We start from the raw sequence: 19,929 nt of genomic DNA, 5'->3' as shown, positions 1-19,929 counted from the left end.
TTTGTTTTGTTAAAAGTTTCTAGTGCGTCAAATAGGCGCATTTAAAATATACATTGTTGTCTGTTTTTGTATAGTTAATTGATTTTATTCAGTCGATTACTTGTTATTTCGGCACTGCTTTTTGTGCCGCAGGATGTCGATCTTTGACAGCTTCAACTCCCTGTTGCAGGTGTCGCAGTAATAGCCGCCGGAGGAGTGGGAGCGGGAGCTCGTGGGTGCCTCCGTTGAGGTCTCTGCGCTAGTTGGTTTCGATTTTTGGCCCTGCGCCTTGCGTCCCTTGCATTTGGGTCGGTGCACCAGCTGCTCCAGCACATCGAACTCCTCGAGTTCGAGATCGCAGCGCGTGCACTTCCATGGCTCTGCCCGTAGAGCCGCGTCCATGGCCAACGTCCACTGCTGCTCCGCCAAGCAGCTGTACACCACGTGCTCCGATACGTTGAGGCCGCCCTTTTCTTCATTCGGAGTCATGGGATAGTCGACGGCAAAGGGGTTTTCCTTGAGCTCCGTGAGTCGTGTCGAGGGGGCCTGGTGAGAGTAGAGCCTCTTGATATCGGCGGGAAGCAGCCGGCGAATCGAATAGGCCACGTCCAGCGCCATATAGTCCACAAGATCGTGCCACAGAGTGCTGCTCCTGTCTTCACTTGAAGGGGAAGGGGCTTCCTGTTTGCTGTTGAGGTCTGCAAATTGGAAAGTATTAATGCAAAAATCGCGTTTCCATCATTTTATAGTTTAATATATGCTTTAAAATATCATGGTGAAAAATCTTTAAATTTGAATACACCACACCCAATAGTATGGTGAAAAGGTCTGTTGGCGGAGTAGCCAGACCGCTGAAGTAGGAACTTAACTGAATATCGAAGTAACCATTTTTGAAGGAGCAAACGTCCAAAGCGAAGGAAAAAAATTATTATTCAATATGTTTCGAGTGCATTGCAACAAGTGCTTTCGTCATCGCAAAACTGATCCGGCCGTGCCCTTCCACTTGACCCAGTGCCGGCACGTGATCTGCGCCCCCTGTTTGGGCCAATCCTCGCAAGAAAGGAAGTGCCCACTGTGCGGCCGGGCGCTCAAAACGATCCAGATCAACCGGGAAATGCCCACCTGCGTGGCCAACTACTTCGAGGATCCGCTGCGCTTCCAGCAGATGTACCGCAAGATCAGCAAGTTCCAGGCAGACCAGCGGGCGTCGGACAACCTGGGTTTCTACCGCCAGTTGCAGCAGCTGGAGCAGAATAAGCGCCAGCTGGAGGGCTTTTGCAAGATGGAGGCGCAGCTGAACCAGAAGGTCGTGGAGGAAAAGAAGCGGATTGCCGAAATACGCACCTACATCGCTTACCACGAGGATGCGCAGAAAAGGCGACGGAACAGCGCGGGCGAAAGATCGCATACGCCGGAGTTCAAGGAAGCCTGGAACACATCTGTCAGCACTTCGGACCAAACCCAGTCGGATAAGCCTTCCAATAGCTTCTGCCCAGACGCGAATATGGATTCCCGCCCAACGCGGAGGAGATCGTATCGCCTTTAGTCACTTCGATTACTTTACCGACCTTTTTTAGGAATTCTAAGACTATAATGATATAAAACTACTTTCATCTACCTATATATATTCATCCGCCTAGTAGTTTAAATATTCCCGAGGAGCACTTACCGTCTAGCTTGGCGTAAAGCAGCCTGCTCCAGCGTCGGCGCAACTCGATGGCCCGACTAAGAAGCTCCATACCGCTGCCGGGCGTGGGCAGATCCAGTTCCAGCCAACCGTCGCAGACGATCTGGGTGATGCCCGCGTTCGTGTCGATGGCGAAACTAAAGAGCAATAGCGTCTGTGCAGCCGGCAGGCGGATGCAGTTGATCAGATAGGGCTTCGCGGTCTCCAGCAGCGATCTGTGGAGTAGTTTTGGGGGTTTGGTATGGGGCTACAATTCCCTACTGCCGCACTTACTGGTAGCAGAGCAGCTGGTGGCGCTCGCTGAGCGGATGCTTGAGCGTGTAGAAGTCCGGCTTGGGCAGCAGATCGCTGTCGGCCAGCTTGAGCAGCTCGAAGTGCTTGGCGAAGTGTGAGTTGGGGTGCTGCAGCAGGAAGGGCTTGAGCCGCGTGTGGAAGAACTGCTGGCCACCGCCCTTGCAGTAGTTGAACTCGTCGCTGATGGCCAGCTGTGGATAGAAACCGCAGCCGAGCAGCAGCTTCATTAGCACAACGTCGCGGTGTCGGTCGAGCCGCGCCGAACGCTCCAGCAGCGACAGCTGGCGAGGATCGAATCGCAGGCGGAAGTCCACGTCCCGAATGTCGTCGCCCTGTGGCTCATCCCGCTCCTCATCGTCCTCCGCTGCCCTTCCAGCGCTGTGCTTAAGCAACTTGCGCTGACGGGGTTGCTCAAATCGCTGGCGGCGTTTCATGGCTTTCAGATGGCGCAGCTCACCATGCCGCGTGGCGCGCTCGGCACTCGTCAGCTGGGCGTCTGAACCACTGGCCACCACCATACCGCAGCCCTCGAGGATGCGCTGGAACTGCTGACGCAGCTTGGTCACCTCATAGAATCGCTGCTCCTCGATGCCCAAGCGGCGGCACCACTGCCGAGTGCCATCGCGCCGCATCTTGAGCTGCACCCACTCGCGGTAGAGGCGCACCAGGGTGAAGATGTCGCCCTGATCGGACTCCAGCGACTCCCGCTCGCGCACGCAGCGCTGGTCTGTATGGGCACGATTCGTCAGCGGATTCTGTACACTCAGCATGGCGGCCAGGGTCAGCAGCTGCTCCACCTCGGGAAACACACAGCCCATGAGCAGCATCTTGCCGATGGACAGCTCCACGGGCAAGTTGGCCAGCGAGCTGCCCAATGGTGTGATCTTCTCCTCCACGCTGAGAGCGCTCTGCCATTAGAGATTAAAGACCAGGTTGAATTGGGGTTTACATAATTGAGTATCGGGGAAATGCTCACGTGTTGCTTAAGTGCCAGAATGGTCTGCTCTATGCGCTCCGTTTCCGGCGCCTCTATGAAGGGAAAGGCCCTGACGTCGGGCAGCCCCATGGACACCATCTGCAGCAGCATCGTGTCGAGCGGCACACGGTAGATTTCCGGCGTGGGATAGGCTTCGAAAGCGTTGAATTGCTCCGCGGTGTAGAGCCGGAAACAGACCTGCGGCCGGAATATGGATATATGAGAAATGGCGCGAGCGTGGGTTAGGTACTAGCTTACACCTGGTCCCGTGCGCCCAGCACGACCTTTGCGCTGATCCGCAGACGACTTGGACACCCAGAACTCCTTCAGGCGCTGGCCCTTGCATATGGCGTCATAGCTCATCTCCTTGACCTTGCCCGAATCGACCACGAACCGCACGCCGTCCACGGTGAGCGACGTTTCGGCTATGTTGGTAGACACAATACACTTGCGCATGCCCTCGGGCGCGTAGTCAAACACCTTGCCTTGCTCCGCCATCGCTTGGCCACTGTGCAGCGGCAGGACAAGCCAGTGAGTCTGTTCGGTGGCGTACTCTTGGACAGCCTCCACAACTGATTCGATTTCGTTCACGCCGCTGACGAAGATAAGCACGTCGCCGCGCTCGGTGGCTGGGTAAGATGTTTATCAGTGGAGTCCTACAGGAACATGATAGCTAAACTCACTTGGATACTGCTGGTCAATAAGGCTAAGCACCTGGACAAATGGCGCCGGGTCGATCCGGGTGCCCTTAAAACGTTTGGATGCCGCCGTCGCTTGGCCCGCCTTTAGTTCCAGTGCAGGAGGCGGCAGGTAGCGCAGCTTGATGGGGAAGAGGCGTCCCGGCACCTGCACCAGCCGTGCGCCCTCCTCGCGGAAGTAGCCGTGGAAGAGCTCCACGTTGATGGTGGCAGACATGAGTATTAGCTTCAGTTGCGGCCGCGCCCTTAGCAGGCACTTGGTCACACCCAGTAGGAAGTCACCGAACAAGTTGCGCTCGTGGATTTCGTCCAAAATGAGGGCGTCGTACTGGTCGAGGTTGGCGGCCACCGCCAGTTGCCGCAGCAGCAGGCCCTCCGTGATAAAAATGATGTTGGTGAGCTGCGTCCGGCTGCGTTCAAAGCGGATCTGGAAGGCCACCCGACTGCCGTAGTCGTCCAGCAGCTCGTGCGCCACCCGCTTGCACAGGGAGACGCAGGCCAACCGGCGCGGTTGGGTGCAAGCTACGGCATTAAAGGATCGGGTCATCAATAAGGAAACCTTGGGGGGAAAGAGGCGAGCTCACCAATGCTGCGGTAGCCAAAGTCGTAGAGAAACTGGGGCACCTGTGTGGACTTGCCGCAGCCCGTGTCACCGGCCACTATGACCACGCGGGACGTGTCCAGAGCCTCGCGCAAGTCCTGCCGAAAACGGGCAATGGGGAGATTGCGTTGTGACTGCCGCAGCTTTCGGATGCGCTGGAACTTCTCCGCCTGCCGGAAGTCTAGGTACACCAGCAGGAGATGCCGGAACTGAGCCTGCATTTCGTTGCACGCCTCCTGTAGCAGCTCGTCAGCGTCCAATCGCAATGCCAAATGCTTGCTGCGGTGATACGGCTGCACACTGGTCAGCTCCGACTCCGCGAGCCGGGGCGGCAGCATGGGTTGGCCCGTGGAGAGCATCATGGCCTCGTACTTGGCCACGAACTTCCAGAAGTCTGCCTCGTTCTCCACCAGACTCCTGCCTGCCTGGCGGCTCTTGGCCTGCAGCAGGCCCGACAGCTCCGCCTTGCGGTCCAAGAAACTGAACTCGATCAGGTTGAGTTGTGTCCTGCGGCCGGTGAAGGCATGCCCATCTGTCGTCTTTGATTTCCGGGACATTTTCGCCGGAGCAAAATAACTTCCAAAACTTGTATTTACGTCTCCCGGCAGCGTCCGATATCACTGTTATCGATAGACGGTCAGCTGTGCAGGAACCCAAACCGATAAAAAAAATTCTGGAAAGTGGATGACTACTAACATGGTTTATTTCCCTAGATTGCTAACAGGAGGAGGCGCTACCACATGGCACGCTGCACGCCGGACAGCTTGTTGTAGTCGGCGAGGTGGCGCCACACGATTCGACTAAGCCTGTACTTGTGGACGACTCCGCGCGGCCGTGACGTAAGCGCACAGCGTTCCCTCACCCGGACCAGCGATGAGTCCCGAGGAAAGGCAGCGATCTCGGCGTCGGCCACCTCGCGCAGCTCCGGCGGCAGGATGTCGTTCTTGCGCAGCGAGTTGATCCGCAGCCGCTCCACGGCGTTCTCCTTGACGCACTTGCGCCGCTTTACATCGCGAATCATCTTCCAATCGGCGTACTTTGTGCGCACCTGCTGCAGCTGTTGGGACAATGGGCTGGGTATTACTTTCGCCTCCTTGGGAATACGTTGTTTACTTACCCCGCAGCCGGCTATCTGCACGGACTGGCACACAAAACCCCCGATCCTGGCCAGAGAATTCATGTTGTTGCTTCCGCCGGTGCTCTTCTTCTTGCCAATTTACTTTGTTCACTATCGTGTTGGGTTAGTATTGGACGGAACTTTCGATAGGCAACAGCTGTTGTGCCTTCTGGTGAATTGCAAATTCATTGCTTATTATTTTCGAACACGAAAGCTGGGCAATGTAAATGCAAATACGATGGCGGAGCATGCTGGGTGGAATCTATTACGAATATAAATGAAAAGCTAGCTGGCCTTTGGCCTTTCAGAACAAGTTTTAATTAACAAATCACTTGCTTTACATAACCATCAAGCAGCGCGATTCAAAACAAGCGCGTTCACACCCATTCGCAACGGCGTGCGATTACCATTGCCATTCACCGCGACGCGCGTGCACGCGTGTGTCAGTGTGCGTGCGCCAGTGCGTGCATGTGCACAGTCAAGCTTGCCAGTGTGCGTGTGTGTGGCCGTCTCACGTCGATTTAGAAATTTGCTCGTGCCCGTGCTCGCAGTTTGCCGTTCGCCGTTCGCCGTTTTCGCCTTGTGTGTGGTGTGTCTACTCCGTATAGTCTGCCAATCGAGTCCAGCTCCGCTTCCGAGCAGCAGCAGAAGAGGCATCGCATCTCAGCTCAGCTCCGCTCAGCTCGCTGATCCACAGATCCCGCAGTCCGGTGCAATTCACGGCCAGGCGAAAACCCAGTCCCAGTCAGCAGCTGAGGAAGAACAAGAACGACCAAGCAGAAGAAGAAGCAGCAGGCCGAAGAGAGGAGCAGCCGCAGCCTTGCAGAGATGCCTTCCAGCGATCCCCTGCCGCCCAAGGAGGGTGCGCTCTTCCGCAAGCTACTTGTAAGCCGGTGCAGGTGCCCCTGCTGTCCCAGCCCTCCCCCTACCCACAATAACTCCGCTGTGCAGCCCCCTCCCTCCATTCCTGCCTTTGGCCGGCTTCGGCATCCATGTGCTTTTTTGCCCAAGTCAGGTTGGAGAGTGCCTATTTTTGGCAGAAGCAATCCGGAGGCGATGCCTCCGCTGCTCGAGATGTGCGACTACGGCGGGCCATCGCGGGCCCTGCTCAATCGCCGACGTTTGTGCTCGGCCCGCTGGTCGCATAACCTCAAAATCCGCAGTGCGCGGGATGCGAGAAACTTTGACTAAAACCTTTTTCCCCTCTGTGTCCTCCGTACCAAACAGAAATGCTACGAACTGAAGCAGTACAAAAATGGCCTTAAACTGGCCAAGCAGATCCTGTCCAACCCCAAGTACACGGAGCACGGCGAGACGCTGGCCATGAAGGGGCTCACCCTGAACGGACTGGGTCGCCGCGAGGAGGCCTACAAGTATGTGCGTCTGGGTCTGCGCAACGACCTGCGCTCCCACGTCTGCTGGCACGTCTACGGACTGCTTCAGCGTAGCGACAAGAAGTACGACGAGGCCATCAAGTGCTACCGCAACGCGCTCAAGTGGGAGAAGGACAACCTGCAGATCCTGAAGGACCTGTCGCTCCTCCAGATCCAAATGCGCGACCTCGAGGGCTACAAGGAGACGCGCCACCACCTGTTCACGCTGCGTCCCTCGCAGCACGCCTCCTGGATCGGATTCGCCATGAGCTACCATCTGCTGCGTGACTACGACATGGCCAACAGCATCCTGGAGACGTTCAGCCAGTCGCAGACGTCGATTGTATGTACCTTGTTGCCTGCCGATCCCATCGTGTATTCCAATACATCTAAACTTTCGTCTCTCTCGTTCCATGTTTCTGCTCCACGGGCAGGAGGCGCACGATTACCGCCACTCGGAGCTGCTGCTCTACCAGAACCAGATACTCATCGAGTCGGATCGTCTGCAGCAGGCCGTGGACCACCTGACCAAGTACCAGGCCCAGATCGTCGACAAGCTGGCCGTTCGCGAGACCATGGGCGATCTGTACATTAAGCTGCAGCAGCAGGAGAAGGCTGTGCCCATCTTTGAGTCTCTGATCCGCCGCAATCCAGAGAACGTGCTCTACTACGAGCAGTACATTGCCGCCCGCCAGGTGACCGACTCAAGTGCCGTCGTGTCGATTTATCGCGTGTTCCAGGAGCAGTATCCGCGCGCCCTTTGCCCTCGCCGCCTGCCTTTGAACATCGCCAACGGCGCCGAGTTCCGCGTCGTGACCGACGAGTACCTGCGCCGCGGTCTGCGTAAGGGCATTCCGCCGCTATTTGTCAACGTGCGCACTCTGCACCAGATTCCGGAGAAGGCGGCCGTCATCGAGGAGCTGGCGCTGCAGTATTTCGAGAACCTTACCCGTTCCGGCCACTTTTCTCGCGAAGATGCCGACGCCGGGGTTCCCGTCGAGCCGGCCTCGGCGCTGGTGTGGACGGCACTGTTTCTGGCGCAGCACTACGACTACATGCGTGATACGGACCGCGCTCTGGAGTACATCAATGTGGCGATCGACCATACGCCAACACTCATTGAGCTGCTCATCACCAAGGGTCGTATCTTCAAGCATGCCGGCGATCCCGTGGAGGCGTACGTCTGGCTGGAGGAAGCCCAGAGCATGGACACGGCTGATCGGTGAGTGTGCGAGTCCCTTGCATAGACTTTCTGATGGTAACCTTCAATGTGTTTCCCCTCAGCTACATCAATTCGAAGTGCGCCAAGTACATGCTGCGCGCCAACATGGTGCAGGAGGCAGAGGAGATCTGCGCGAAGTTCACCCGAGAGGGTGTCTCCGCCATGGATAACTTGAACGAGATGCAGTGCATGTGGTTCCAGACGGAGTGTGCCCTGGCCTATCAGCGCATGGGTCGCTGGGGCGAGTCGTTGAAGAAGTGCCACGAGGTGGAGCGCCACTTTGCCGAGATTGTCGAAGACCAGTTCGATTTTCACACCTACTGCATGCGTAAAATGACGCTGCGTGCCTACGTTGGCTTGCTGCGACTGGAGGACGTGCTGCGCCAGCATCCATTCTATTTCAAGGCGGCCAAGTGCGCTATCGAGGTGTACATTCGTCTGTACGACAAGCCGCTTAAGTCAGAGACAACCATTGAGGAGATTGACATTGGTATGTACGCTGTACCCTGGCAGTTCCCTATTAGTTCCTTTGCTCTCTTGCCCGTTAACTCAGCTGGATGACTTTGTTATTCTTCGTTACAGAGAACCTGCCCCCCTCGGAACTGAAGAAGCTGCGCAGCAAACAGCGCAAGGCCAAGAAGAAAGCCGAGCTGGAGAGTGCGCAGGCCGCACAGGCGCAGGTGAAGCGCGAGCAGCACCAGAAGTCGAAGCAGCAGGCGAACCAGGAGACCGACCCCGATGCTCCGCAGTTGGACGAGCTGGTGGCCGAGAAGCTGGAGCGCACGGACGATCCGCTGGAGAAGGCCATTGACTTCTTGAAGCCGCTGCAGCAGCTGGCTAAGGAGCGCATCGAGACGCACCTGCTGGCCTTCGAGGTGTACTACCGCAAGAACAAACTGCTCCTAATGCTGCAGTGCATCCGGCGCGCTCGCGCCGTCGATCCCGCGCACCCCGAAGTCCACAGCTGCATTATTCGCTTCGTTAAGTCGTTAACCATCGCCGCCAAGGAGCAGCCGTTCAATGAGCACGTACAACAGGTGCTGGACAAGGCCACCAAAGAACTGATAGGCAGCAAGACGCCCCAGCAGCTCAACGACGAGTTCATTGCCAAACACAACGCTTCCATACTGCATTTATACGAGGGCGCCCGCAGTCTGTACGAGCTGGACAATAGTAAAAAGGCCGCCGCCATCAAGCTGGTCACTAGCTTCAACCTGACCAAGCTCCGGCTGGAGGTAAGTGATTGCCAAACCCATTGGCCCACCCATTGATTGACCCCTGTTGTTCACCCATGCAATTTGAATTGTGTTCCGCAGGAGGCCACCAAAATCTACACAGCGTTGCGGGACGGCGATGTGTTTGGCGAGTGCGAGGCAGAGGCCGCTTCCTATCAGCAGGCGTGCCACGAACGTTTCCAGTACGCCCGAATCTTTCGCAACGTCGAGGAGCTGGAGGCTCAGCTGCAGGAGAAGGAGGCCGCCAAGCTGCGCGCCGAGGAGGAGCAGCAGCAGTTGATTCACGTTGATTCTAGTGAACCGGTGTCTGTTTTGGCAACGGCAGCGGCAGCGTCTTAGGACCAAACAAGACTGCTAACTGATACCCGGGCCTGCAAAGTTAGTAACAGCAACCACAGATCTGCGGCCACCACACCAACAAACACAACAAAAGCAACAATAACGAGAAGTGAAGCGAACCTAACTAACAACCAACCATATGAACAGGAATAAGCTTAGCTCTATAAACAACGGCAACCACAATAAAATTCACTATTAACAACAACAACAAACCAAGTGCTATGATGAGGAGGCCACGCCGCTCTAGGCATGGCCGAGTTTATCTGATCGGATCGGATCGGATCGGATCTGATCTGTGGCGGCGGTTGGCTTGGCGGTGTGCCCTTCCCGTCACCCGTCCGCAAGGCAGATCCACACAGCATCCTACAAGGCATCCTACAATGGTTTCGGCCGAAGACGAGTCGATGAGGAATCCGGTGCGACATGGTGCGAAGGTGATATGTGGGAGTGGCAAGTCGAACGTCCGGCACCGCGAACCATGTAGTTATCCAAGTTGTTGTATCCACTGTTGTGGGATTTCTAAAACTGAATCGAATGGAACCTTTGTTGACAACACCCGCTGGCTTTCTTAACAACACCTTATTTTTTATTATTTTTAACGAATGCATTGTATGTACATATGAAGTCGTAATTAATTATACGCAAATCAAAACCTTAATTCGTGAGCAACGACAAGTCTTCTAATTCTGAGCAAATTATGGCAAGTAGTGACAGAACTCCACTGGATGCGTTGTGCATCCTTGACTCTTGTGTCCCAGCTATTCGCAGTCTAAATGTTTGATTTGCTGAGCCGAGCGATTTGCCCTGGCTAAGCAGCATATGTATACCCATGACCATTCCCTATACAAGTCGGTTGACTGCATTCAACTAAGAACTAAGCATGCAAGCATGTGTGTAACGACGCCATATTTTATTAGGAACAACAAAGTCAAGCAGGTGCTCTTACTCCTCGGGTGGGTCCGTCAGATTGAGGACACGTGGCTTGTAGTTGAGTTTGAAAAAGCGACAAAGCTTCGTTCGAGTCTGCACTGGGGTCGACTGCTCCGCAAGGGCGTGCTCATGACGGCAGACCTTGACGAAACTCTCGGGTATCCGCTTCTTCATGGTGATTGGCACCCCCACTGACCCCGCTGCAGTGATGTACCGCTCGGGGTTCTTCCATCCTGGCTTGGAAAGCTTCTTCTCGATCGCCAGCATGACCTCCTCGGGGGGCAGCTCGCTGGCGCTGAACTTTAGCTTTTTGGTTTTTGGTTCTTGTGCTTGTTCTGGGGAAAGAACCACAAGAGGGGTAGTGACCACACTAGGAGCAGAAGATTCGTTCCATACCTGCCATTTTCCTGTTAAACGCTTTGGGGACAACCTGCTCGCCAAGATTTCGCAATCAAAGTGACACATTGGTTGTCATTTCAACGTTAGCCTGTCAAAAAATATCGCACGCAGGCATGCAGGATTGCCTTACTTCTGCCAGGCCTATCTCCTAGCCACCCTGATCTAGCAATTTCCTAGAAGAAGCATCCTAGTTCCGATGTTTGATTTGAATGGATTGTCAAAAGAATGCATTTGAACTTTAACTGACAGCCCAACTTGATGAACTCCTTAGAAAGGCTTTCAGTTTTCCGGAAAAGCAAACCATTCAAAAAATGTGAGGAAATCACATCAGCAACCAGCTGTGTTGATAATTCCACGTTTATTCAGAAAAAACACGTCCACTAACACAGTTCCTTTGCAACACCCAATGGTGTACATAGGCATTTTGGCATTCCGTACCAAAAGAAAATGTGGGGAAAAGTTGAATTTATTACAAGAAAATAAAATGATGAGTCAGTCTCATTTCGGTATTCACATAACCCACAACTCTAAGAAAAGCAGTCTATCGTATGCGGCAATTCGAGTGCCTCGCACAGACTAGGATATAGAAATAAGGTAATATAAGGTATAGGTTCCAGTAACTTTGCATTCCTACAGTTAGGTGGGTCTTAAGAATACGCGTTTGTCAACTTTCTAAGTTTGGGCGTGGGACGTTGGGCGTTGGACGTTGGGCGTTGGGCGTTGGACGTTGGGCGTTGGGTGTTGGGATTCATAATAGATTAATTCATTGAGTGGGCCCCAAGCTGCGTAATATCGTCTCAATGCATTATGTATTCCAAATCGAATTTGGCGCCAATGCGAGGCACTCGCTGTTTCCTTAGCTTCGTCGCCTGCAACAGAATCAAATTTGATGAGTAAATGATGCAGTGATAACTATAACTCTCTCTCCTATCACCTGGGATGATGACGATGCTGTGGGCGCATTCGCACTGCCTGATGAGACCGCATCACATTCGGACTGCGACGTCGGCGGCTGCTGGACGGTATCGTGTCATTACGGGTATCACGGCTTTGACTTGCAGCAATGCTCACCTGAATCTTCAGCGTTTGCATCAGTCCAATCGCCTGTTCGCCTGCTGATTGTTCCGGAAGACTAGAACTGGGCTTCGCGTCTGTGGGTTCGTGCGTCGATTGCTGCAACACAGGCGTAAAACAAAGATTCTTGAATTGACAGCCCTACTCCAACCGCGTTAGTTTTCTTACGACATCGATGTCCTGGTTACCGGTTGGTTGGACGCGACTTGATTTCTTGGGACGGTACGCCTGTATGGGCACAAAATCTTGTATCGATGAGTATCGCGGTGCCGTATTGTTGACCTCCGTCAGCTGCTGGTACGGCTGTTGGTACGGCTGCTGTTGCTGGTACGGGTGATATGGGTGCTGCTGCTTCTGCTGGTGCTGGTGCTGGTGCTGGTGGTGCATGCGCACGTTGTTGTTGAAGGCGCTCTGCGCAGCCATGTTCTTGTTGGGACGCGGCTGATTTCCGTTGTTGAAGCCAGAGTGGAATGCGTTGGCGTGCTGCATCTGCGGGCGCATCCGCTGTTGCGACTGCCTCTTTGCCGGACCACCCAACGGTGGCTGATCCAAATCCGCTCCAGTCGGGCCGCTTCTGAACCACTGCTGGCTCTTAATACGCTCAGTCTCCACCAGTGCGTGCGCCTGCTGTTGCTGTTGCTTCTGCGCCTCCTGCTGCCAAAAGAGCGGTGGCTTGGGCAGATTCTGCAATGAAACGTGGTTAGCTGAATGGGGAAGAGGCACATCTGAGCAGGGAGCAGTTACGGGCATTTGTCCCGGCAGTGGAGCTTGATGTTGCTGCTGCGCCGGCTCCTGTGGTGGCTGCGAGTCCTGGTCCTTCTTTAAGCCTAACAACGACATGAGCGCCAAAGTTTGAGCCTGCGGCGTCACCGTGGCGGACGGGATGGCAGTGGATGTAGTGGAAGAAGTGGCAGCTTCTGTGGGCGGAACAACAAAGGAACTTCCGCCTTGTTGACGTGACCGATTCTGGCGCCAATTATCTGGCGTCGGCTGCGGTTTGGCTGTTGGGGCACTGACCCGTTTCCGCCAGTTGGCAGCCTGGGGCGGCGGCACCGGTTGTGGCTCCGGCTCTGGCTTGTACGAATCCGTCCTGGCCTTTGAGTCGCCACGCGTTTTCACGAACTCGTCACAAATTTGGGTCTTCATCGTGATCGGAACCCAGGTCGACCCTGCTGCGGTCACATAGCGACTGCTGCTCGCGCGGACTGGCTCGTTCCGTGTCCTGCTCTGCTGAGGATCCCTCGCCGACTGTGCGCTGTCGTTCTGCTTCTCTGCTTGCTCTGCATCGGGGAAGAAGTTGGAGCATTGTCATGTATATACGTAATCTCAATCTCACTTACCGTCCGTGTTGATGATCACCAGGGCGTTCTCGGGAACCTTGTAGACTCGGTCTTGGGCGATGCCGTGGATGTCATTGCAGTTCGGAACGGGCTTGTCGAACAGCACCTCGCAGAAGGTGTCGACGGCATGGACGCACTCCAAGCGGACCGGGTTGGGATCCGTAACGGGGTGGATGCCAATCACGGTGCCCTTAATGCCCACAGGTACCATGTAAATGGTGCGTACGATGACGACGCGGTCAAATAGACGCACTGGTCGCCGTGGTCGGTAGGCTTCTGCCAGTGTGACATTGGGCTTGATGAGCAGATGCGGCTTCACCTGCAGCTTAACGTCCTTGACTGGCAGTGAGCGCAGCTCTTCGACGGCGGCCATCAGGAGCTCGACGGTCTCGCGGCAGACCGTCTTGGAGCCGCAGGCGATGCGCTCCACTTTCATGTGCGGCTGCTGGCGCACCCAGTTGGCCAGTTCCTCGACGCGATGCTGGCCCACCTCATCGGGGAACACGTCCTCTTCGAAGACGTACTCGGCGCGATCGTTGGAGTCGCCGAAGAAGGTGATCACGTCTGGGTAACGCTCGCAATAGTCGCGCATCAGATCGAGGGCCAGGCTGGAGTAGAACCACTGGTTGTTCGTGCGGCAACAGTAGCCCGCGCGCTCCTCGTTCTGGCGTGGATACTTGAGCTGCAGGCCAATGTTGTGCTTGGTCACGTTCTCCATCTTCTGCCGCCGCGGACCGAGCACCACCCACACGGTGCCAGTTAGGCGTCCCAGGGCGCGCCCACTGACCCTCAGCAAGTGGCAGACCTGGTAGGTGCTCAGGTAGTCCCGGTCGCGCTCCTCCTGCAGCAGACGTGCCGCCTTTACCTCCGGTTCCGGTCGGACCCTGATGTTGACTGCGGAGATAAAGGGATGGGATGATGGGATGTCTTGGCTTGGCTTGGCGGGACGGACTTACCCTGAATGCGGCCGTTGGTGTAGGCCAGCAGTGGGTCCTGCACTGTGCCCTCGCTGCCGTAATACGGATCGGTGATCAAGAAGATCGTGCTGCCGACGGGAAAGAAGTCCTCCACGTTGCGGAACTGCTTGCGCATGTTCTCCCGCACCGCCAGTTCGGCCACCACGCCCTGGGCGGGGTAGCCGGTGACGGAGCTGCTCCACGAGTCGCGCACCTTCAGTGCCCCCTTGGCGCCGAACTCCGTCGAGCTGCCGGCGAAGGTGCGCACATAGACGAGCACGTCATAGTTGGCAAACTGTATTCCCATGCGGGTGGTAAAGCTACCAGGAGAAAGGTGGAGAAAGAAGATGGAGCATTAGCAGCGGGACTGCAGGCGCAGGCGGCGGCTTCAAACTCAACTGTTCCTGCAGCGTCTTGCACTCCGAATCGAAACGCCGCGAATCGTTCTGCGCGATTCCCTCCTCGTCGACGCGCTGATCCCGCGTGGCCACGCGCACCACCTTCGCCTTGACGAGATGCGGCCAGCCGATGTGCACCACTTGCTCCAGGTACTGGCCGGCTACCGCCTCCAGGGTGTCCTCCAGCTGACGCTTGCGCGGCTTCAGCACCATGTTCTGGTTGCGACTGACCTGTTCGAACACCTTGACGCGGTCGTGGCGCAGCTCGAACTGGAAAATAGGAAGCATATTAGAGGCGGGCAGGGAGATGCGTTCAGGCGTCACTCACGTCGAAGGGCAGATGCTGCATGGTGGGGAATCCCGGGAAGAAGACGTGCCTCGCCGCATTTGGCAGCTCAACGCACACGCTGTGCGGCAGATTGAGCGCGATTTCGCGCGACCACTTGGCCACCTCCGTGCAGTAGAGCTCAGGGAGGGCCCTCAGCGGCGGATGCGCTGGCATGGGACCCTGCGCCTCGGCACTGTAGTTGTACAGGTACATGGGACCGTGTCGGTTGCGTTCCCGCTCCGCCAGCGACAGCTGCGCCTCGCATGGCAGCATGGCGGCCAGCAGACGCCGCTCGTCAATGAAGGGTATCAGCACCACCGCCTCCCAGTCGTGCTTCTTGCCATTGAGGTCGCTCTCGAACTCCAGTGGATAGAACTCGGCCAGCGGGCTGCTCGGCAGCAGCATGAGGTCGTGGTAGGCGACGGGGAGCAGTTTGGAGCTGGCCGCCGGTAGCACCGCCAGGAGCTGCATGTGGAAGATTACACGGAGAGCTTAAGTGTGTGCTAAGTACATATGTATGTAGATATATGGGGAAAGTGTGACTCAATCGAAGTTGTTGAACGCAAGCTAAATGCATTATGCATTTTATTGGTTAAGAAGACTGCTTCAAGAATGATCCACTCCTTGGAAGAATCTACTTTTAACCAAATGCTCTAGCAGTAGCATCGGATTAGAGGGAGACAGATATAATATATAAGTTGTGTAGCTATGGTTTATCTTTGCGAAGTGATAAGCCTGGCGGGATAAGATCACCATGACATCACCATGTTCTAGGTGATCTTTGATAGGGATCTTAAAGGAGCTCACCTGCTGGAATGGAAGAAAGGGCGTTCCCATCTGGAAGTCGATCTGCACCTGCTCGATGTTCCTGAGGTCGCTGATGAACGGCGCGTAGTGGAAGGGGTAGTACCAGTCCCAGGACTGCACGCCGCGGTAGTAGTAGTCGAGCACCCACTGCAGCGCGTTGACGTAGTGGTGGCCCAGTTCCTCTATCAGTTCGCCCTGCGGGTCCCGCTTGAACTTGTTGCGGTAGAAGTTGCGCTTGTAGTTCTTGAACTCGTTCATCAGGACCGCTTCCTCGTCGCTCCAGTCCTCCTCGCTGTCGTCCTCGTAGAGCTGTGGATGCAAAACCGCATTCAAGATTCAAGCATTCAATGGGCGAGAGCGGAGGATGGCAGACGCGGAGGATGCCACAAGTGTATACCTTCATGCTTTCGTTGATGAGGGCTCCTAGGTCGGAGTCGATTTCCTGCGACTCGGTGATCTCCGCGACGTCGATGTCGAACGCCTCCGTCTTGGCGTTCATGTACTTGAGGTCGTCGGCGTGCTCCTTGAACTGCTCCAGCTCCACCTCGGTGAGGGCCGACATGAAGATCTGCAGGCGGTGCAGGTTGAGCTTGCCGTTCTCGTTGATGTTGCCGCCGAGGGTCGGGTAAATGCGGATGTAGGTGCGGTAGAGCAGCGGCAGTGCGTTGGAGGAGATGTGCAGGCACGGCAGGTGGGGAATGAAGTCGTTGCCGATCATGAAGCCCATCAGCACCCAGTCGTCGATGAGCTGCGCAACGTCCAACTTGCGCTCGGCGGTGCTCAGGGCGTCGAACTCCAGCTCCAGGTACTCGCGCAGCAGGCCCAGGTGCAGCAGAAAGAAGCGCGTCTCCTCCACCGATGTGCGCTTCACGTTGCGCCCGAACTTGACCTCCTCGCGCAGCACCACGAAGTGCAGCTCGTGGGTGCAGAGGCCCAGGATGATCAGATCGGCGTCCAGGCCGTACAGGCAGTGTCGCGTATTGGGATCAAAGTCCGGCTGCGCCTTCATGTACCGAATGTAGTCCATGATCTTGTGCTCGCCCTCGCCGGGCGTCTCCTGGCCACTCAGGATCACGCTGCACCGCTGCCACAGCGGATCCGTGGATATCTTCGTCTTGAGGAAGGCGCGCAGTCCCTCCTGCAGCCGCACCATGAACTCGGTGCCCGGTGTGATGCAGTTGCTGTCGAAGCGCTCGTGCTCCCGCCGCTCGCCACGCTGCGCCGCCTTCGCCTCCAGCTGCTCCGCCTCGCGCGCCGACCGGAATCGCCGGCTGCGCTGTTGGTTCATCTTGGCGCGGGGCGCCACTCCGTCGACGGCCAGGAAGAAGAGTCGCTGCGGCTTGATCAGGTAGAACAGCTTGTCCACGTAGTTGAAGATGTCCTGGAATATCTGGTGCTCCTCCAGGTGAAAGTGAATATTGTTGTCATCCGGATGCGAGCAGTTGTGCACGATGCCGTTCATGTCCAGGTACAGGTTGTCGAACTCGGGTATCTGCAAAGGGCGCATACAGTAGTACATGGCATGACATGGCGGCCACAGCAACTGGCACATCCTCTCCAGCTTTACTTACGCTATGCTCCCGCGCCAACTCGCTGAGGCAAGGATATCGCTCGCTGATGTAGCGAAAGAACTTGGGGACACCCATGACGCTGCTGTGGATGTTCGGTGGCCGTGCTGCTTCACCTTTGTCAGTGCGAATTTAGATGAACCGATTTGTGTTTGGGCCGAAAATTTGAAGTTTTATTCGTATCAACATGTATTGATTAACACCTTATTTGCAATTAGTAGGCGCGGTGTTGCCACACCGTTTCGCAGTCACCGTGTGGCAGGTACGGCGACTTTTAATGAATCGCGGAAAGAACAAAGGCTGAAAGCCTTCAAATCGTTGGTTGGTATATAGGTTATATATATATATATATAGGTTATAAAGGGATCTTCTGCTAAACATTTTCTTCGCTAAGAGGGAGCTTTATTTTGACTGATTTTGGAAACTCGAATTAAAAGGAAACCAAAATATTTGAAATATTCTGCCATCCCTGGCCACGGAACTAGTTCCACCGTTACTAGCTGAGACTCGAACCCAAGACTGTAACAACAAAAGGGGCTACACTGTTTCCAATTGGAATGAAAACGCGCGCACACACGACTCGCCTGGTCACACTGGCTCTGGCGAACAGCTGTTTTCCCAACCGAAAAGCGCTTGTGTTCCAAATTTTACGTAATTCGTATTTTGAAGCCGATTTCAGCAGATTTGTGCCGTTTAGCCGCAACCGCCTAGCGAAATGTCGGCCCTCCGCCAAGTGATGTGCAGAAGCACCGCCTCCCTGCAGCTGTAGGTGCCTCCGCCTTGCCGGAGCAAGTGCATCCGTGTGCATTCGACACATCCCCCATAATAATACATCTGTGTAATAGTAATAATCCATTCTCGCATCTCGACACCGCAGGTACCAGGCCAACAGAGCAGCCGCTGCCCGCTGGGCATCCACCGCCTCAGTGGACGGCGGTCCGCTGGACCCCAAGACGGCCCTCGCCCGACCCGACGAGCTGGAGCAGCGGAACAAGCTGAGTGGCAAGATCACCGTGCCCACGGCCGTCAATCTCAGCCCGATCAGCGGCGTTCCGGAGGAGCACCTGCGGGAGCGGCGTGTGCGCATCCATATTCCGCCCAAGAACGCCATGCAGAGCGGCACGGACAACGTGAACACCTGGCAGATCGAGTTCGACAACCGCGAACGCTGGGAGAACCCGCTTATGGGTTGGGCCTCCAGGTGAGTAGCAGCCGTCCGCCGCCGTGGCCACCTTGAGACCAATCCATTAATCAACCAACGTCTCGTGTTCCAGCGGCGATCCACTGTCCAACATGAACGTGCAGTTCGGATCTCAGGAGGAGGCCATCACGTTCTGCGAGCGGAACGGATGGCGTTGGTACGTCGACGGCGCCGAGAAGCCCAAAAAGGAGCGCGTCAAGAACTACGGCATCAACTTTGCCTGGAACAAGCGCACGCGCGTCTCCACCAAGTAGATGCCCCCCGCAGCTAGCCAGGATTACATAGACCACAATTATCTTATTTTTTTTTGCTTTGTTCATCATCTGAGTACCCAAATAAACAGTCGGCTGGACTCTAATGACCACAGCACCATGTAATGGCCGCCAGTTTCGATGCCAGTGGAAGGCGAGTGAATCACATGCCCCGCTAATGACGAGAGGTGTGGGAGCGATGCTTCTTGTGGTGCTGCCCGCTGTGCTCTCGCTCTTCGCGACGCCTGTCTCTATGGCGCTGCCTCTCTTGACCGTGATCCCTGCTTCGGCTGCGACTGCGGCTTCTTCTCCGGCTTTCACCACGATGCTTGTGCTGTTTGTGATGCTTGTCCCGTTGCTCGGGGTGCCAGTCTCGGTGCTCCTGCCGCTGGCCTCGGTCCTTGCGCTCGTTGAGCCGCTCCGCTTGGTCGTTGTGCCACCTCCGGTGCTCCTGAGAGCGCTCCACTGGCCTATCGTGTCGCCCCTTGTGCTCCTGGTGCCGCTCAGTTTGCGATCTGTGGTGTGTTTGCTCATTGTGCCGTCCGCGGTGCTCCTGCAGTCGGTCCACTTGCTGAGGAAGACGGCCGCCGTGCTCCTGCTGCCACTGCCTCTCCAGCGCCTGCATCTGCAGGCCGACCAGCTGGTGCAGCTCCTCGTTGAGCGTGGGCTTGCTCTTGCGGTGGCGCCGCTGCTTCTTTCGCTCCCGCCGGGTTTCGCCCACCACCTCGGCGAAGGCGGCGTTGTCCTGGAACTGCGGGTGCTTCTTGGTGTGCTGCAGAACGTGCTCGTAGATGAGCAGCCGCTGACGCGCGTCGAGTCCAGCCTGCAGATCATCAAAGGAGGCAGCAGGGAGCAGGAGGCGTCGTGCTCCCACAATACCCTGAATGCTCAAGTCATCAAGCTGAATGCAAAAGGCGGGATCGGTGCTGCAGGAGGCCGGCAATGGCAGTGGCTCCATCACTTTCGATGCCGTTGCGCCGTCCATGTCATGCGGGCTGTGGTCACTCGCCGCCATCACCCCCCGCTCGCTCCAGCCGAAGCGCTTAAGGATGGCGTGCAGACGCTTCCTGCTGGAGGCCACAAAGAGGCGCAGCTGCTCTTGCTTTTTATCCACATCGTCGCCAGACATTTTTTAACCAGCGCGAAAAACAGAAGT

General features: G+C 56.0%; 8 protein-coding genes across 9 annotated transcripts; 3 read left to right on the top strand and 5 right to left on the bottom strand.

Moving 5' to 3' along the window:
- Positions 1 to 59: 59 nt before the first annotated feature.
- LOC120455067 (probable ATP-dependent RNA helicase DHX34) lies at positions 60 to 4,877 on the bottom strand. Its single transcript, XM_039640919.2, has 7 exons — positions 4,219 to 4,877; positions 3,620 to 4,156; positions 3,195 to 3,565; positions 2,937 to 3,134; positions 1,940 to 2,868; positions 1,649 to 1,881; positions 60 to 677 (listed from the first exon to the last, which is right to left on the bottom strand). The coding sequence occupies exons 1-7, from the start codon at positions 4,790 to 4,792 to the stop codon at positions 97 to 99; spliced, it is 3,423 nt and encodes a 1,140-aa protein (XP_039496853.1). The 5' UTR covers positions 4,793 to 4,877; the 3' UTR covers positions 60 to 96.
- LOC120455069 (RING finger protein narya) lies at positions 707 to 1,579 on the top strand. The gene has a single exon (XM_039640921.2). It carries the CDS (start codon positions 917 to 919, stop codon positions 1,523 to 1,525), a length of 609 nt encoding a protein of 202 aa, XP_039496855.1. The 5' UTR covers positions 707 to 916; the 3' UTR covers positions 1,526 to 1,579.
- Positions 4,878 to 4,916: 39 nt separating the features above from the next.
- Positions 4,917 to 5,512, bottom strand: LOC120455070 (28S ribosomal protein S14, mitochondrial). The gene is made up of 2 exons (XM_039640922.1): positions 5,353 to 5,512; positions 4,917 to 5,292 (listed from the first exon to the last, which is right to left on the bottom strand). The coding sequence occupies exons 1-2, from the start codon at positions 5,413 to 5,415 to the stop codon at positions 4,969 to 4,971; spliced, it is 387 nt and encodes a 128-aa protein (XP_039496856.1). The 5' UTR covers positions 5,416 to 5,512; the 3' UTR covers positions 4,917 to 4,968.
- Positions 5,513 to 5,819: 307 nt separating this feature from the next.
- Positions 5,820 to 10,179, top strand: LOC120455068 (N-alpha-acetyltransferase 16, NatA auxiliary subunit). Its single transcript, XM_039640920.2, has 6 exons — positions 5,820 to 6,237; positions 6,580 to 7,068; positions 7,160 to 7,947; positions 8,010 to 8,437; positions 8,530 to 9,182; positions 9,264 to 10,179. Exons 1-6 carry the CDS (start codon positions 6,181 to 6,183, stop codon positions 9,519 to 9,521), a joined length of 2,673 nt encoding a protein of 890 aa, XP_039496854.1. The 5' UTR covers positions 5,820 to 6,180; the 3' UTR covers positions 9,522 to 10,179.
- A 233-nt stretch (positions 10,180 to 10,412) lies between these two features.
- Positions 10,413 to 11,065, bottom strand: LOC120455619. Its single transcript, XM_039642000.2, has 2 exons — positions 10,848 to 11,065; positions 10,413 to 10,786 (listed from the first exon to the last, which is right to left on the bottom strand). The coding sequence occupies exons 1-2, from the start codon at positions 10,852 to 10,854 to the stop codon at positions 10,464 to 10,466; spliced, it is 330 nt and encodes a 109-aa protein (XP_039497934.1). The 5' UTR covers positions 10,855 to 11,065; the 3' UTR covers positions 10,413 to 10,463.
- An 88-nt stretch (positions 11,066 to 11,153) lies between these two features.
- Positions 11,154 to 17,570, bottom strand: LOC120455617 (5'-3' exoribonuclease 1). Of its 2 annotated transcripts, none has more exons than XM_039641998.2 (12): positions 17,325 to 17,570; positions 16,151 to 17,245; positions 15,754 to 16,062; positions 14,947 to 15,411; positions 14,620 to 14,888; positions 14,221 to 14,540; positions 13,265 to 14,158; positions 12,669 to 13,204; positions 12,093 to 12,608; positions 11,922 to 12,023; positions 11,785 to 11,865; positions 11,154 to 11,719 (listed from the first exon to the last, which is right to left on the bottom strand). In XM_039641998.2, exons 1-12 carry the CDS (start codon positions 17,397 to 17,399, stop codon positions 11,648 to 11,650), a joined length of 4,734 nt encoding a protein of 1,577 aa, XP_039497932.1. In that variant the 5' UTR covers positions 17,400 to 17,570; the 3' UTR covers positions 11,154 to 11,647. The 2 variants fall into 2 exon arrangements, with proteins under 2 accessions (XP_039497932.1, XP_039497933.1); XM_039641999.2 differs by having other exon boundaries at positions 11,785 to 11,862; positions 17,325 to 17,569.
- Positions 17,571 to 17,898: 328 nt separating this feature from the next.
- LOC120455361 (NADH dehydrogenase [ubiquinone] iron-sulfur protein 4, mitochondrial) lies at positions 17,899 to 18,899 on the top strand. The gene is made up of 3 exons (XM_039641468.2): positions 17,899 to 18,086; positions 18,199 to 18,522; positions 18,596 to 18,899. Exons 1-3 carry the CDS (start codon positions 18,037 to 18,039, stop codon positions 18,774 to 18,776), a joined length of 555 nt encoding a protein of 184 aa, XP_039497402.1. The 5' UTR covers positions 17,899 to 18,036; the 3' UTR covers positions 18,777 to 18,899.
- On the bottom strand, positions 18,815 to 19,929 carry LOC120455360 (pre-mRNA-splicing factor 38B). Its single transcript, XM_039641467.2, has one exon. The coding sequence runs from the start codon at positions 19,900 to 19,902 to the stop codon at positions 18,949 to 18,951; it is 954 nt and encodes a 317-aa protein (XP_039497401.1). The 5' UTR covers positions 19,903 to 19,929; the 3' UTR covers positions 18,815 to 18,948.

Source organism: Drosophila santomea, chromosome X (genome assembly GCF_016746245.2).
Source record: "Drosophila santomea strain STO CAGO 1482 chromosome X, Prin_Dsan_1.1, whole genome shotgun sequence".
NCBI lineage: Eukaryota > Metazoa > Arthropoda > Insecta > Diptera > Drosophilidae > Drosophila > Drosophila santomea.
This window is presented reverse-complemented; position numbering and strand designations above follow the sequence as displayed.